This window comes from Etheostoma spectabile, chromosome 3 (assembly GCF_008692095.1).
Source record: "Etheostoma spectabile isolate EspeVRDwgs_2016 chromosome 3, UIUC_Espe_1.0, whole genome shotgun sequence".
Lineage (NCBI taxonomy): Eukaryota > Metazoa > Chordata > Actinopteri > Perciformes > Percidae > Etheostoma > Etheostoma spectabile.
The window spans coordinates 11,514,866-11,533,690 of record NC_045735.1 but is presented as its reverse complement, the minus strand read 5'-3'; the positions used below and the strand labels follow the sequence as shown (position 1 = coordinate 11,533,690).

The 18,825-nt window shown below is 38.9% G+C and overlaps 1 protein-coding gene and 1 long non-coding RNA gene across 2 annotated transcripts in view; one reads left to right on the top strand and one right to left on the bottom strand.

Annotated features, from left to right (window-relative positions):
• The window catches only part of lekr1 (Leucine-, glutamate- and lysine-rich protein 1), an 81,106-nt gene that overhangs the window by 36,094 nt on the left and 26,187 nt on the right, over positions 1 to 18,825 (bottom strand). The window contains exons 4-6 of the mRNA XM_032504599.1: positions 9,333 to 9,410; positions 6,697 to 6,860; positions 87 to 168 (exon numbers count right to left, since the gene is read on the bottom strand). Of these exons, the coding sequence (XP_032360490.1) occupies positions 87 to 168; positions 6,697 to 6,860; positions 9,333 to 9,410 (324 nt within the window). The remainder of the gene's footprint in view (positions 1 to 86; positions 169 to 6,696; positions 6,861 to 9,332; positions 9,411 to 18,825) is intronic.
• LOC116672779 (uncharacterized) lies at positions 2,326 to 18,486 on the top strand. The gene is made up of 4 exons (XR_004327631.1): positions 2,326 to 2,367; positions 4,282 to 4,288; positions 13,968 to 14,152; positions 18,474 to 18,486. It is a non-coding gene; the product is annotated as an uncharacterized LOC116672779 (long non-coding RNA).

Genomic DNA, 18,825 nt, shown 5'->3' with positions numbered 1-18,825 from the left:
AAATTCACCTGTGTCCCAACCAGTGCATGTTTTTCATATACGTGAATATGAGTGTGTGTGTTTTACCACATGCTGTAGACACTTACATCAGCTGCTGAGTTAGGCACTCCTTCTCTTCTCTAATGTTCTGTAACTCCACACTGGAATGCCTCAGCTCCTCTCTCAGCACTGTTCTCACACACAGACACAGACACAGACACAGACACAGACACAGACACACACACACACACACACACACACACACACACACACACACACAAAGCTTTAAATTTACTTGACACGATAAAGATGAAGTAAAAGTTAACAAAACCTTGCCTGCACATAACACCAGCTCAAAGCCAGGCTTGTCACCAGAGGCTGTTACACTGTATGATTTACAGAAAGAGACAGGCAGGTACAGTAGGCAGAGTCTACTATCACATTGTTACTTCACACCTGAGCAATGGAGGAAACCCTACACCAAATGAATCCATCTACGAGAGTGACAAGATTGGAAGGAGAAACAAAACAAGAGGTGGTGGAGGAGGAACAAAAGAAAAACAGAAGTTCTAGATAGAAGCAGTAGCTCATAAAAGAGGTGAGGAGGAAGAGTGAGAAGTATAATAGGATGGTGAAAAAACAAGGTTGGAAAGTGAAACACAAGAAAACAGTTGAAAAGGAGAAAGGGGAGTGTGTTGAAAAGAAGGGAGTATGAGGTAGTTTGTGCTCAAGGAAAACCATTAAACTGTACACCACCGTCTGGCAGTCTTTGTTGTGTGTCTGATACAAAGTGGCTTCTGTATCGTTTCCTCCCTTCACTGTCTGCCCATTTTCACATTGACAGTTATGGTACAATGTTTATACAGCAATAAGATGCAATGAAAAAAAACGAATTAGTAAACAAGCATTTAATAAACACAGTAGTCCTTTAGCGGAACATCAGAAATCAGAATCAAAGAAAAGAATTATCGCCAAGTAAGCTACATTTACAAAGAATTTGCCTTGATTGTTGGTGTTTACATAATCATATTAAACATTAATATCAAATAAAGAACTAATAAGTACAGAAACAAATATGTATAAAATAACTGGAAAAAGGAGGCTGTATGGATTAGAGCAGAATGTGCAAAAATGTTGAGGGATGTCCAAAAAAATGTGTAGTAATATGTCTATGTCAGTGAGGGTCCGGGGTCTTGTTCATGAGGCTGAATTCAGAAGGATAGAAACAGTTTTTGTGGTGTGAGGTTATGGTCTTGATGGACTGCAGCCTCCTGCCAGAGGGGAGGGGTCCAAAGAGTGTGTGATCGGGGTGAGAGGGATCGGCCACAATCTTTCTTGCTCGCCTCAGCGTCCTGGGGGCTTACAGGTCCTGGAGAAATGGCAGATTGCAGACAATCTGCCGCGGAAAGTATCTATATCTTTACTGGGCTTTTTTGATGATGAAGGGGCTGATATTGAGCTCCAACTTGAGGTCCTGGGAGTTGATGGAGCCCAGAACTCCACAGTGCTGACTGTAGAGTCAACCAGGGTGAGGAGGGTGGGTGGGACTGCGTCTGTCAAAAAATCCACAACCATCTCCACTGTCTTCAGATCGTTTAGCTCCAAGCTGTTTTGACTGCAACAAGTCACCAAGCGTTCAATCTCCCACCTGTAGGCAGACTCATCCCCACCAGAGATGAGTCCATTGAGAGGAATGTTGTCCGCAAACTTCAGCAGGAGCTTGACGGATTGAGGACTAGAGGTGCAACTGTTGGTATACAGGGAGTAGAGCAGAGGAGAAAGGATGCAGCCTTGAGGGGAACTGGTGCTGATGGTCAGAGAGTCTGAGACGTTTCCCCAGCTTCCTGTGCTGCTTTCTGTCAGACAGGAAGTTAGTGATCCACCTGCAGGTGGAGTCTGAAAAGGAGAATGCTGCGCATGTGTTGTTAAATTAGTTGTTTTCTTAATTTGCTTGTGTTTTGTCTATTTGCATGTGTTTTCTTAAGTTGCCCCTGTCAGCCATCGTAGAGAATGCCTCATCGATTTATTTTTGTGGTATTTTCAATAGATTTTTGTACGTGAAAATTTGTATTGCTTATTTGATATTATTACTTTTAGCATTATTATACTAAGTACTTTGCTGTTACTGTCAGCCTGACATTCCCCTTCTCTGAGTCTTTGTTTCCCTTGATCTCGTATACTCTCATTGTTTTTCTCTCCTTTATCCTTCTCTTCCCTGTCTCTCTTCTCTAAGTTTTTCTTTATCTATTTCTTCTTCTTCCTTTCTTTCTGTGGCTTTGGTTTTTTGATTCTATCTTGCCTCTTGCTCTCACTTGCTCTCTCTGAGCAGGATGAGGGGAGTGAAGGAGGTCCTTTACAAAGCAGCAATACACCGATAATTGCTTTCTGGTCACTGTGACATGACAAGGTCCACCAGGGTAAAGCAACACACGCAAACTCACTCACAGACACTCATAAACTCACACAATAATACAGAACACACAATAATTCATGCACAAAGAACCACTTGCAGAAAGACACACAAGCAACAAAAAAAAACACATAAATGCTCCCAAATACACACAGAAACAGTTCATAAATAGCCTCCTTGATATGAAAGACTTTGTAATAAAAGAAATCCAGCCTGTCTGACTTCTCTACATTGCTTCAATTATGTGTCACAGTGCTTACACACAGACACTCACTAGAGTTCAGATACCCGACCCGAGCCCAACGGGACAGGACGGGACCCGACGGGCCGGGCTGGGTTCAGACAGATATTTAGAAATGATGTTCGGGTTCAGATCGGGCTTGGTCACATCAGCGCGGTAAGGTGTTTTTTGTAAAATTGTGCTGCGGCTTCTTTAAGAGAGCTCAATGCGTGTGTGTGTGTGTGTGTGTGTGTGTGTGTGTGTGTGTGTGTGTGTGTGTGTGTGTGTGTGTGTGTGTGTGTGTGTTATTGATTTTATAACGTGGGCCCTGGAAGTAACGAGTATCCACTGGTTTTCTGACCACTGTTGGAAACGAGGATATCAGGGAAGGTTAACACATTGAACATTTTAAATTAAACAGCTTATTAACGTGCGGTTGTTGCCCCGTGTGCGCTGATACCCTCATCTGTGCCTTCCTACCGTTACTTAATAAAAGCAAAAAAAGTAAATATTACAGCAACTTAGTAGCAGCTAGATAAAGATTTTACAGTAAATAGATTCAAAAGGGAGAATCACACAGTATCAACCAATGAAATTTTTTGTCCTGCAGTAACACAAACTATAATAAACTAATTTCCTCATGAAATAATTTGCAATTCACAATAATTGGTTACACATTCTCTCCAACAAACTAAAGCACACATGAACACACCCAGTGCCTCCTATTATGCTGGGATTCACATTGTATGAGGCAATGTATAAGGGAGTTAACTGTAAAGTAAGTAACACACAGTTACCGACTGCTACACCTTGAAATTCTTATGGGACTAATATATAATGGATAACTACAGAATCACATTCTTAAGTAGTTGGGTACCACAAGATTTTTTGTGTGTCTGTCTAGTTTATTTTGTGTAATAGAAGCATTACCAACTTCTTAACCGCAGCAGCATGACAAAAAGCCATGGTAGTATGGCCTTATATATGTGCCTCATTCTTGAGCAAGTAATTGTATGTTTTGAGCACAGAGAACTATATTTTGCAAGCCCATAAATTTATGTTTTGATCAAGAATTAACACTTGCACAAAATTATTTAGTTTGAACAAACAAAAACCTATTCCTTGCTCAATAAATATATTTGCATATTTACTATTATCCATAGTAACGTGAAACAATAACCCCTCTCACGCAGTTTACTTGTGTGCTGTCAAAAACTCTCTCTGCGCGCAGGTAGACACGGCTGCGCTCCGGTCAAGTCTCCATCGCTCTCAACCTCTGCATTCTGTGCACGCTCAACTCAGACACACTCACGTAACTTTTTCACAGTGTCACAAGTGTGCCACAAAACCAACCAATTGGAGAATTAAGGATTAATTCTGATTGGCTGTTTGTCTGGTTTTTGAGAGGACACATGAGTAAACTGCTTGAGAGGGGTTATTATTGCACGTGAATATGGATAATAGCAAACATGCGAATACATTTAGTGAGTACGGAATAGGTTTTTGTTTGCGCAAACAAAATTGGTATTTATTTTGTTTATTCCTGGTTAAAACATAATTTTATGTGCTTGCAAAATATAATTTTGTGTTCAAAACATTCAATTACTCACTCAGGAATGAGGCACATATGTAACGCCATATGGAAATGCCTGATTGCAGAGACCTGAAGGAGATAAAGTGTTACAACTAGAATACTTTGTAGTTTACCATTTGTCCTACTAGAAGCTAACAACGTAGTACCAAACAAGTACCAAACTAACAAAGAAACTTGTGCCAGGTATTATTATAAGATGGCTCAGTAACAACTGATTTCATCTGAATGTCAGGGAATCCGTTTATTTCTAATGCAGTCCATACATCTTTCAATTATGCATGTATGTTGATCATTTTCTTATTTGACAACAGTATATAGAGTGTGACAAAGTATATTCATAGTACAGGGCTAACCGACAGACAATAAAACAGACAAACGTGGAGCCAGTGCTGGACAGGGAGGTGATGGAAAGGATTTTTTTTTTTATATTGCTGCTGTCACTATCAACACACACACACACACATACAAAACTGGCTAACAGGGAAATAGATACCATATAGTCTTAGGATACCCAAGGGTGTTGGCAGATGGCTGCGGTTCAGGGATCGGTCACACGCACGTGCACACACACACACACACACACACACACACACACACACACACACACTTAGTCAAGGCTTTTTCCCTGTCAACCACCTATCCTCTTTTCCAAAATATGAAATGTAAACCCCAACGCTACTAAAACTCTCTGTCCATCACCATCAAATCAGGTTGTACAAGTCAGCTGCTGACATCTACACAGAGACAAAAAGAGATCAATTATGTTTTAATCTTCTTCCGTTCTCAGTGCATGCCTTTGTCTTGTTCTCTGTAAAATTCCACATCCCTCTCTACCCTCTTCCATCTTCTTCTCCGGCTAACCATAAACCACATTCATCTGTTCACATTAGGCAATATCTTTATTACATGTTGTCACGATTTCTTTTTGCATTTAATATATTTATTCAAATTGATTGGTGTAGGCCTTAAAAAAGCAGCTGTACATCAATTAGTCAATCGTTCATTTTTTCAACATTCTCTAGTATCTATTCTCTAGTCCAGCTTCTCATTTGGAAGAATTTGTTGCTTTTTTGTCTCATGGGATTATAAATTGAATATGCAAAATGCATGATGACATTACCTCGGGCTTTAGTAAATGATCATTTGTCACTATTTTCTAAAATTTTATGGACAAAACGATCAATAATGATAATAATTTCTAGTTCCAGTTTTAGGTTGATGAATTGATTAATATATTGATTACAGTTGTCTGTACATCCTGTCCTGAGCCCTGTAGGTTCTGTCCATTTCTGTGTTCGGTTAAGTGTCCCATAGGTCCTGTGTTAGACTCTGTGCTGCGTCATGTGTATCTTATCCTGCCCCCTTGAAGTTATATGCTGTCTTGTCAGTCCTACTTTTTACAATCACCTGCTTTGTGGTACTGTGACCTGTAAACACACAGGATAAATGTGCCGCTAAAATATTATCTTGGAAATTACTAATCACAACAAAATATATGACAGCTGTTGGATTTTGGTCACTTAAATGATCAGATACACATTTGCAAACCAGATAATGATGAAATTTATGTGATCAAAATAGACAAAATATGGACAAAAGGTGATTAAAAGACATGAAATGTGGGCAATCAAACGTTACTTTGTCGAATTACACTTTTTAGTTTAGGCTAAGCATTAGTTTTAGAGTGTGTGGTTTGAATGTGTAGATTTGTTTGGTAGAAGAACAGGTTTTTGAGATATTATGTTTTGTGTGATTGCATGTTTACATCTGTGTGTGTGTGTGTGGGGGGGGGGGGGGGGGGGGTGCATGCATGCTTGTGTGTGTGCATTCCTGGGTGTGTATTATATTGCATGTGTTGGTTCGTGCAGCAGCTGCCTTTCATGCTCACGTCACTGAACAAACACATACTCACACGGCATCAATACAAACAGCAGACTGCTTTCTTCTTCTTCCTCTTCCTCTATCAAATTCTCTCTCGTCCCTCCCTCTTTCCCTTAAACACACACTGCTGCAGCTGTTTGGAACGTGCAGCAGAGAGAAAAAGACCCACCCAGGAGGTGAGCCAGAGGTTAGCTCCCCTTTGGATATTTACTGTCAACGATGAACATGAAAACACACACACGCACGCACGCACGCACACATTCCTTCCTGCTTAAATTTTCTTTAAAGGTTACAAGAGTTTGTGTAGTGTCCATTGTGGGTGATGCCCTCAGAACTTAGAGAATCAACGCTACAGTTAAACTAATATTTACTCTTTTTGAATGATTATTTGCTCAACTTTCTTTCCAGCCATGTATTAATATACAGTATTTGTCTTGCTGTCCTATAAATCACCCTCAAACCAAATAAATCACCAAATGTTTCTCACTCTCAATCTGTTCATACTTCCTTAAAATGTGAGGCACAAGTTGGTGTGTGTGTGTGTGTGTGTGTGTGTGTGTGTGTGTGTGTGTGTGTCCGTTCGTGTGCGTGTGTTAATGTTTATGGAGTTACCTGAGAACACCTGTGTGCTGTGCTGCAGCATCTGTGATCGGAAGGCCTGCCAGACCCCCATCAGCTGGCTGAGGAAACCCCGTACATCTGTGAGCTCACTGCCAGAGGATCGGAGCACGGAGAGAGTCGCTTGCAGGGCCTGTTGCTGTCGCACACACACTCCTCTGACACACACAACACACAGAGAATTTCATATTATCTCAATACATCCGCAAAAAGCAGTACTTCAATTAACAGTAATTTCATGGTAAAAATGTCCAAACATCTTATGGGAGCTGTCACATACAGATTGAGACAAAACTGTTAATAGCTACCTAGGTAGCTGTTAACAAGTGCTGTTAAAGTGTGTGAATAACACAACATTAGCTATTAAAAGTGTGGTTCGGAAAGACTGTAGTTGGAATCCCAAAGCGGTGGGGAAATTCTTCAGGCCACTCTCTACAAATACTTTGACTCTTAATCTCACATGCTCCAGTTGAGTTTATCAGTGTGTAAGAGCAGAATACTGTGGTTACTGCTCCCTAGTGTGAATGTGTGTAACTGTGGGCTTTTGAGAGCCTTTCTAAAAAAGTACACACTGTACTGTACTTTTTGTGACACTCCCTGGATAGATCCAGAGGTTTTTTAAATTACTTACTTGCAAAGAGCTTTGCCCAGTTGTTACTGTAAAAACTGTATTACTGTCAAAACTTAAAAGTATAGAGACAACAACAAAAAATCAATGATCATAGAACAAATTAAAGCGCTATTTAAGTGTGCAAGATAACATTTAGCGTTGGGGTACAGATTCCTAAGAGGAATGATCCTGATCCTATGTCTCATATTGATGGCAAAAATGCCCTAAAAATAATTATTAAAAATATTTAATATTTAAACTAATTTGGCTATGGGACATCTAATAATAAGCAGATTGAAAGGCTTTAAAAACAATACTCATTAAAAAAAGATTATAATGAGTTTATTAAATAATTACAAACATGTAGTAACCAGAACACAATTCTCCATGTTACGCTCACAATTCTGTCTGTAAAAATATATTTTACAAATGTGTGGTTAAATGCTCTCTAATGACTTGCAGATTAAACACGCTTGAATTGTTATGAAGTCAGTTATTTTGAAATTCATAGGATTACACAGATGCAGAGTATGAATGTCAGTTAGAAAGAGAAATTGATAATTTACAAAGAGAAAAACAAGGCAGGACACAAAATCAATAAAATTAGGTGAATATAAGAGATAGAGGGACTGATGTAACCTTCATGTCCTTAAGGAAAGGGCACAGCGATGGTTTACAGGACTCTCCCATTCCATCTCTCTCCTTACTCTCTCACTCTCAAAGAAATATGTTCAGACGAAAAGGCACTTTGAGCAACATGAAAGATCACTAGCTCAGCTCACAAATTCATTCACACTCTCTCACACACACACACACACGTGAACACACATGCTCAATCAAGTCACAAACCCATGCAAAGCGTGGACGTGGAAAACTAGAGTGCTGGAATAGAACATTCTGTTATTTCAAGAACACTTTTGAAGTAACATGTGGAAGAGAGCATACTGAGTAGTTTCTTATTTTTACACACACACACACACACAACATAGAGGGAGAGAGAGTGTAGTGATTTGTGTATTGTTTCTGTAGTTGCTAGACAAAGAAATTGAAAATCAAGTCAGTGCACACAAACACATTTGAAGCACATGGATACATTGCAGACATGGGGCACATGCATGCAGTTACACACAGTAACATGTATGTACATGAACACACACAAGCCTGTATCCTAGATAAAAATTCATGAACATGGCGGCAAAGTGACATGACAGTTTTTGAGAGCTCAGCGAGGTTGAGAGGCTGTTGTTTTTCTTTTTCAGGGTTTGTGGTTTAAGGTGATCAAAAATGAATAGAGTCTAAGACGAGACACGATGAGGAGAAGACTTTGAGCTTCTCACTCTTCTGCGTGCGTGTGTGTGTATAGAGAGGAGGAGAGCACGGGCACAGCTTGTCACGAGAGCCAGTTTTATAATGTCAGATGACATAAATCATAAGGCTGACAGCACCAAATGGAGGAACAGATATGAGCCAGATCTGTCAACGGTGATAAGGCTTAGATAGTAAAAAACAGAGAGGGGAGAGAGAGAGAGAGAGAGAGAGAGAGAGAGAGAGAGAGAGAACATACACAGAGAGACTACACCTGATGGTTTACTCATTTAGCAGCTTTAATGTCAGCGGCCTGATTGAAAAGCACTTTTTCCTTTATTGACGTCTCATTTCCCTCCCACACTCTTCACCTCCAACTCTCTCCTTTCACATCATTTTTAATCACTCTATTTCCAGGAAATAAGCGGTGGGTCAGCTGAATTAACTTTCTCTTCTCTGTTTTTCCATTGCCTCTTTTATTTTTTCTCCTCTACCATCTCACACAGTTTTTTCCCATCTGCCCTGGCCTTCCTGCCATGCATCTAGTCAAGAAGCTGATGGCCAGTCAGTGTGATGCAGACCAATACTTTTTTTTTCATCTTCTGTATTTTTTATTTCATCTCCATTCGGCTAAACTTTAATTACATACCTCAACCCCACTCTCTCATGACATTGTATTTTTCTGTGTCTCTTCTCTCTCTAGCTGTTTCCTTACCTGAGAATTTCACCGTGCTGCTTTTCTTTGCAGAGTAACTGCTCTGCCTTCTCCATTGTGCAAGCCGTTTTTGCCAGCCTGTTAAGGAAGAAGAAAGTAGAAGAATAAGGGTGAAGAGCCATGAGCTACATTTACTCATTACAGAACCTAAGCCATTTAATGGTAAAGAAATAATGCCATTGTAGTTTGTGGGGTAAAATGAGCTTATAGATGATGCAACTTTAATGTTAGAGAGTGAGAGGATATCAAGATGAAATTGAATCAGATTAAAAATTTAAATTTTCCTCAGAGAAATTTCATATAAACAGGCACCCCCCCATTCCCACCAGCAGAGTCAGCAATGTATAAAGGCAGAGACTTAATAGGATTGAAGTGCAAAATATAGATAAAAAAGAAGAAAGTAAGTGAATAATTGTCTGTCTGTTACCCACACTTGTTGTGTTGTGCACTGAAATGCATATTCATGAGTCGCAAAAGTAGCCCACATCTGAAAAAGGCCAACATTTAACCCACACTTGATGCACACTTATCGGCACAGTTGTCAGTATCATTAGGATATCCCATAGTACACTATAGTCTACTGCACCACCCAGTGCAGTTGTTGGCGGTAAAGCTACTTTTATGACCAACAATAATCTACAGACATGAAGAAGATAAAGTTCAGGACATGCTTTTGACCACTTGCGAATAATGCAAGTGTGGGTGTTAGGCAGAGCCTTACTCTGCATTGCCTATCAGCATGATTGATTCCAGACAGGAGCAATCAACAGATTCCAGCAATCAAACCAGACATATAAACAGAGAGATTGTGTGACCTGGACACTTGACATCCTGATCTTTTCTAAAACACCACAAATAAGCACTGACAGCCAGACACAGAGAGGAATAAACATCATGAGTAGTAAGTACTACAAGAAGCAGACTAGACAGAGACTAAAACCAGACAAGTAATAATCATGACCAACAAAATTTAATCAAAAAGTGTTTAATTTCAACGAGATGCAGTAATCATTTTCTGCTTATTGGCATCACTTTAGAAACAAATTTGAGGCAAAGACATTGGGAGGCCCTGTGCCATGTAAATATCTGGTAAGACACACAGCAAGGTTCTCTGCCAGTATAGACCAACACCGCCATTGTTTACATAACCATGGAAAGAAACATCCTTTTGCTATCATTGAGAGGTAAAAGTAACCCAGTACATGCTGTCCAGTACTAGTTTTGTATAAGTAAGGTACAATCAGATGATTATGCCCTTGCCGCTCAGTTTTTTTCTGCCAGTACTCTTCTGATGTTAAAAAAAATAATCAATAATCAGATATATTCTGCTACAAACTTAGTATGTTTTATTATAATTATGATTATTATGATTATTATTATTATCATCCATGTAGGTAAAGCTCTGAAATACAGAACAATTCAAAGCAGTAGAAAGAGTCTAAATGCATGCTGTTGTTCCAGCCATGTCATGTTTACTCTTTGTAATAGGCTAATATGCTATGCTAACTGCTGAATAGACAGTTTGCAACCTATATAGCTAAATAGATAGTTTTTTTTATATTCCCTTTTCTTTCTCTATGAATGTTTTGTGGTCGTTCATATAAAAAATGGATGCTGCTATTACAGCAGATACAATAAAAAAAATACATGTTTTTTTCTCTATCTGTGTGATAAATTGATAAGAATCTACAGCAAGAATTGTGTGTAGGGTGTTAATGGGCAAGTACAGTATGTTTCTAGTAATCCTGTCTCTGCTTTGTGTGTGTGTGTGTGTGTGTGTGTGTGTGTGTGTGTGTGTGTGTGTGTGTGTGTGTGTGTGTGTGTGTGCGAGAATGAGCGCATATTTACAAGTAAATAAGTATGTGTGTCATTGTGGCTTAGCTGACGTATGTGTCCCTGTGTGAATGTGCGTGTGTGCTTGAGACAGAGTGAGCATTTTAGCTTGTCTGTTTTTATGTTTTCCACTTTATAACCCAGTCAGGGTGTGTGTGTGTGTGTGTGTGTGTGTGTGTGTGTGTGTGTGTGTGTGTGTGTGTGTGTGTCGACTCCCACCTCTCCCTCCTAGCTCTGCCTATGTGTGTGTGTGAGAAATATGCGTATTTGTGCGTGCATGCCTTTGCTTTTTTGAGTGATGGCAGCCCAGACTCCCACTGTTCACCCATCTGTCCCCACCAGTCCCAAAGCAAGATCAGAAAGAACATTGCCTTGAGAGGGGTGTGTGTGTGTTTGTGTGTGAATTCCATGTGTGTGTATTTTGTATGAGAATCTGTGTGTGCTATGCATGCGTGAGGTTGAGCTCTTATTCCCAGGGCAGTGGCTGTCAGTGGAATAACTAGGTAGCGCAATGCCAGGGAGTGCGTGCCAGATTAGAGTACCCCCTACCAGCAGCCCGAATCAACTGCCTCATCAGGACATGCCATACACACACACACACACACACACACACTCATGCACAGAAACAACAACAGTGATCTGCCAGCCACAGTGTTATTGTGACCTACCAAATCAAATGTTTCCTCTTATGGGGTGTGTATGTGTCAAAGAGTTTACCAGTTCCATGCTCCTTTATATTTGTCAGATTCAGACTTAAGGTCAACGTCACAGAGCTAGTATGCTTATATTCAGCCCCAGACTCTGTACAAAATGTTCTGTGACATGTTGTCTGTTTAGCCTAGTTCCATTACTGGGCTAGGATTCAAGGGTGATGGTAATTTTACTGTTACTTAACTTCACATCTGATTACACAAATCAACCACCATTTAAAAGTAATAGCATTGTGGCCCCTTCTTGCTTTACTGGCTTTAATTGTTTGCAATGTTTTATTGCCTATATTTTTTATAGTTTACTGTGTAAGTATCAATGTGCACAACAACATTTTGCTGCTTCATCGGTTATTATTTTTCTAGGACAACCACACCGGAAATCATCAATGATGCCTTCAAAAGAAACAGCCAAAAAAAGTTTAATTGTAATTCTTTTGTTCAACCACAAAACACCATCTTTCAACTTGGATCACACATTGAAATGACATGTAACATTGGAGCTGTAACACGTGTGTATGTCAGGCATTTACTGTTCCAGTCCGTTTGGCATTGATCAGGGTGAATTTGATGTAGCTCTATTAAGTTAAGTTAACTTAAATTAACTTTTGAGTCAGTGTGTGTTAGGGGTGCAAGATATATCGACTCAACATCGTGATCGCAGTGGAACAAAAGTATGCAATATTTTGTTGATTTTGTGGAGCACTGCATCCCATCCTTGTGCTGTGTGGCTTACTGTGTTTGATTTAGAGCCCGCTTGAAATGTTATAATGATTATGTTTCATTGGCCAGTTACCGTGCCACTTGCACATGTTAGTGCACGTCTGCGCATGGGTCCACTACGTGAAAAACCATATAGAGCGAACCATGTGACGTGTGTGCATATTTCAACAGAGTGACAGTGTAAATAAAGAAATAGATAGAGAAAAACTAAACGAATCAGAGAAGAAAGAAAAAAGGTATGTCCTTTGCTCTTTGTATATATTTATACTGTCCAACCAGTAATATATGTCCTGTTGTGTAGACATGGTCGTTATTTATTTATTCAGGTTGTACCAGTCCAATATGACCATCAATTGAAATAAACCTTGTGTTGTAAAAAACTTGTGTTTCAATTTTTTCCCCCGTAACTTTTGTAATTTTACATATGTTCTAAAATATTGAAATTAATATCGATTTTGCAATACTCATAATTAATATCGCATTTTCTCAATATCGTACAACCCTACTGTTTGTGTGTTGGTATTTCCTGTCCTCATTAGAAGTGACATAAAAGCTTACCAATATCAAAGTGTCATCTGTTTACCCACTGTGTGTGTGTGTGTGTGTGTGTGTGTGTGTGTGTGTGTGTGTGTGTGTGTGTGTGTGTGTGTGTGTGTGTGTGTGTGTGTGTGTGTGTGTGTGTGTGTAAATTACTTTTTTCATCAACACAATGGCAGGGCATTCAAAGCTAAAAGCCATCTTACATTGACCAAAAAAAACAACACAAATAGAATGTGATACACCAACACCCAAAGGTGTGTGTGTTATGTGTAGTGTGACACCTGTCCGTAGATATATTTTGTTTTCAAGTTATCTGGTAACCATGTCAGGGATGCCATAACAATGATTGTTATCATCAAAACAGCACACAGGCGCACACACACAGTACATGCACAAACAATGATATCATATTATGGCTAAGCGAACGAACTGAATACATTTTGTCCTACAGCTTGTCAATTTCAATTCTAATTCAGAAAAGCAACGCTTCTGTCTGTGTTTCATTTGAATGTGTGGGTTGCTATGCTACTGCTTGAACATGTTATCACTGATTACCAAATAAACTTTTTCATATTGTGTGTGTAATTGATACACACTCATTAATATCATTGTTTCTGTTTATCTCGTTGTCATGAGCCCGAAAGTAAAGTTGAGCCACCACAAGAGCTAAATAGAGGTCATCTTCTACCAGGGAGAATTTCACTCACACGCAACTAAAATACACACAACATAGACATAGCAGAGTGTTTGTGTGTGTGTGTGTGTCTGTTTGATGTGGTAATGTGAATTTGAAGTTAGATCTGTGGTAATACCTCACATGCTGACTTTGAAGGCATTCCATTTGTACTCGGAATTAGGATTTTGCGAGGTCAAAGTGGGAAACATGCCCCCTGACCTCGGATTTCCGAGCTCGGAACCCAGACAACCTGGCAGTACCCCGAGCTAATAATCCAACATGGCTGCTCTGTGCATCAACAGTAATGAAAGCTGTAGTAACGTACAGTTATTAGCACTTCTGTCTTAATTGAGTTCTGAGGGCGGATCTGTAGTGTTTATGTATTGTTTCTGAGGTTGCTAGACTAATTTGCCATGAAGTACTTCCTTGTTACAAATGGATGCGTTTCTATTCATTTCTCTCTACTTCACTCTTCCACCTGCAAGTCTTCTTATCAGTTACAATCAAGTGTGTGTGTGTGTGTGTATGTTTTTATGATTCATAATTCATAACTGCCAAGTAACATTTTTGACAAACCTATTCATTGCAGGTGTATACATGGGTACACACACACACACACAAACACACAGAGTGAAACAAACAGAGCGTATTCATTTCCAAATGCTTCTCTCAACACCATAAGCATGCGCACAAGTACATGATATGTTCCAACCTGTCTTCAGTTAGATGAGCTCTGTCCATCCATACCTGTTTAACAGTGTCTTAAAGAAAGGGCAGTTTTTACCCCGTGGTTAGTTTCCCAACAATTAATCTAAACAGATACAAATACAATAGTAGAACCTGACCGATATATCGGCGGGCCGATAATAACTGCCAATATAAGCCATTTCTAAGCATTTATAATGGACAATAAAAAATAAATAAATAAATGATTCTGATAAATGGATATTTAAAAAAAATAAAAAAAACGGCTGGTTAACCATGTTATAAGTGTTGGCGTTGCATAGTTTGTCCACCAGAGGTCACTCTACAATGTCCCTGCTGGCAACACTCCTACATTTTTTTTGTTATTGTGTTTTTGTTTAAAGCACTTTAAGTTTCATATCTTAAGTTTGTATTTTTTTACATTTTCTTACCGTTATGACAATAAAACAAATTTTCATGTTTTTTTAGTAAGAACTCAAATAACTATAAATAACTAATGTTAGGGAAATCTTTAAGTTTTGTTACGAGCTTCTGTATTTTTATATATATATATATATATATATATATATATATATATATATATATATATATATATATATATTGGCTATATTATTGGACTATCAATTTTTTCATTAACCAAATATTTGTATCGGTATCGGCCTTAAAAATCCTTTAATCAGTCATGGGTCAACAAATCAACAAATGGGTGTATTTAGGAAGCCTCAAACCGTGATGACAAGGGAACCTAGGCCAAATTTATGCAAAATCTAGTAAATAATTATAGCCCCAAGCAGTGATTCACAGGTTCAAACCCTTACTCAGCTAACAGTAAGTTGTAGTTCTAGTAGTAACGAATACTCTAAGTGCATTTACATGTTACAGGCATCAGTCATACAAATTCATACACCTATGGCGCAGTATCATGAGCAGTTTGGGTGCCCCTAAAGACATTCTGACAATGGACTGCAGGGCCGGGACTCAAACCAGCAATCTTCCGATCAGTAGACAACTGCTCTACCAGTTGAGCCACTGCCGCCCCTAGAATACAGCCCAACTGCCAGAGTCAAATCCGCGAGATGTCTTGATTTTAGGCAGGATTGCTGTGGAAGAACCTGAGTTATGGACAATTTCCTGCTAAGCCCAGCCGTTTACAAAGTTCTTTGATTGATTGTTTTAGGAGCAATCTTGCTCATTTATAGGGGAAATGTGTATCTCAGCCTCGCAAGGCTCTATACCAATTATGGTGTTGATAAATGATGGTGTTGATGAATCATAATCCACAACATTCCATTAATTTTACAGTTTTTCACTTTATGTAAATTAGCAAAAAAACATCAAGGCAGAAGTTATTGGTCCAAGAAGCTTTTTTGTCAAGCACATTCAGGGGGATGAGATGAGAAATATCAAGTCAATAGCACTCACTGTGTGAAGGGCGTAGCCATTTGAAATTTTGGCCTAAGTTATAGACCAAATAGCATCATATTTTATGGGAAGTATTAGCACATCACCAACAATTATGCTGACAATTTTCGTGGCTCTAGCTCATTCCAGCCCCCAATAACTTGGCGCATGTGCAAGGTGCATGTGCATACACATGTTGTTGAAAAGGCATGCCCACATGCACCAATCAACATGACACTTCATATTCTGGTTATTCCTTCCTGCGAGTTTTGCGGTATAGATTTGTGGTATTTTCTTAATCATTCCAGCTTACGGCAATTAGAGACGCGGTGGAAGACGACGAAAAACAGATCTAAGCAAAATCAATATGGTTCTACCCCTTCTGGGTTTGAACCCTAATAATAATGTATCTTTTATTTGTATTATTTCTTCCCCTGAATCTTTTCCAATCTCTTATCTTATTTTATTAGGTTTAGCTTTTAAAGTTTACAAGTAACCTGTAATCACTTTTTGTTGGCTGAGAAGGAAAAAACTGTTTTGAGTGGCAGCATAATGATGGTTTACAGCCTGTAGCAACAACTTCAATGAGGTGAACAGTACATGATATGAAATGTTGATTAAATGCATCTGACACTTTCAAATAACAGGTGTATAAGTGTGTAGCAAGAGCAGCACATCATCAGTGTAACAGCAGCATTGTCAGTCCTGTAATGATTCAAATAAAACCATATCTGTTCCGTTAGATACGTGTGAGATGGACAATAGAATAAAGCGTTTGAAACACATTCTGTGTAGACAGGGTGCTGATTCGAACTAGAATCTAGCACTATTCATAGACTCAGGTCTACAACAGAACAGCCAAATGCATTCCTTTATCAAAAAACATCTTTAAAAAACTGCAACTTGTTCAGAATCTTTTGCCAGAGCTCGACAAAAACAAAGAAAGTAGAACACATCATATATTACAGACCTGCGTTTCCAATATGAAAACCATCAGTCTTCTTAGATCCTCCAAAATGGCTTGCTGTGCAAAGAATGAGTGAGAAGATTGGTGAAGTTTATTTAACTAACTATGAACCCTGAAATCTGTAAATGAGCTATAGGCAGTTTTGCACACGTTACATTGCATTACTATCTCAGTAAAGTGCACTTATCTTGATTAATGGACAATGTGAGACATTCTTGTCTATTTGCATGTGAGAAACTTTTGGCATCAAGTTGGATATGCATTGGATAGTCAAAATTCCTACTGGGTTGTTGACATGAACACTATTTATAAATCATAGACTAATAACTCAAATATGACAATAATATGTCTATTCTCTCTCCTTCACCTCCCGTCTCTTTTTCTTCAGCAGATCAAAATATTCAAAAATCATTTTTGGATAACCCCCCTCCCCACACACACACACACACACACACACACACACACACACACACACACACACACCACCACACACACAACGTAGTCTGACAGGTGACAATATAATCAGGTTTGGTTTGAATGGAGTGTGTTGTTATCGAGCTACCAGTTTAGGCTCTCTCACTAACCACACACACACACACACACACCACAACCACTTCTCCTGACAAACACAGAAAGAAAGAATATATAGATACAGAAAATATAGAAAGAAAGCAGGTAAACCTATGTCTGTTTTTTTTTTTATACAGGTGTAGGTTAACATCAGGATCTCTTAAAAAAACTGGCAGAAGTCTCAAAACAGTATCAGAAAAAAACAAGTACACTGTTGGCTAGAAACACTTACATCCATTCCTGTAAAAAAAGCACTTTAATGGAAAATTACATAATCTCCCAACTAAGGCTGTATTAAGTCTCTCAGTAAGGGAGGGTATGGCTGTCAATCATGAATACATCTCACATAACAACAGTCACACTCCTGCTGTGCAGATAGCTATTCAGAACATTCTCATTAACTCCCACTCACATACTATATTACTGTATTAGAGAGGAGAGTGAAAGAAAGTAAAAAAACAAGTTAGTTTATAATTATAACATGATAGATGCATTCAAATGAAATTTTGCATATTTAAAGCAGTTGAACATTGAGATATACAGTATACCAGAGAAATAGGGCAAATTATACAAAGCATCTTGAAATGGCAGATAGATAAAGCAAGAGATACTGTAGAGAGTTAAAGAAAGGCAAAGAAAGACAGAAAAAGAGAGATAAAAAGACAAAAAGCACAAAAAAGAAAGAAACAAAGAAAAAAAGAGCAGGAGAGAATCCACTGCTGCCATTCTATGCTGGCCTCTCACACATCCCTATGTCGTGCATAACTATCTGACTGAACTTTGAGCTCCTGACCTACACTTGGCCCCAAGGCTCCAGAGCACACTGTGTGCAATTCGTGTTTGTGTGTTTGCGTGTGTTTTCGGCTCAGTATATATGGGCAGTGTATGTGAGGGATAATCAGCTTACTTTAGAGCAGATAGCGGATTGACTCACCAGTCTACCAAACACACAACAACATACGGACAACCTGGAACCCAGCTAGCCATATGAGCATACCGGCTGTGCCCTGCTCATACAGTACACACACTCACGCAAACACTGCAAAAATGAAAGTAAAATATCAACTATGAACCAATCCATACTGAATGTTCAAGCCTGTCTTGGACATTTGTGTTGTTGCACTAGCTTGATGTTTGGCTGCGTTAGCAAAGTTGTCAACTCCCTAGTTTTTTTTTTTTTTTTTTATCATAAGTAACGTAATCATAACAAATGCATGTGAATAGCAGGGTGCACAAACTTTTGCAGACGCCATTTTTTTGTTTTCTGTTAATTTGAAAGTGTAACTGATGGAAATAAAATCTAACTTTTTGTGACATACTGTACGAATGTCTAATATGTCATTTGATGCCTTTTGGAGATTTTTCCATCTT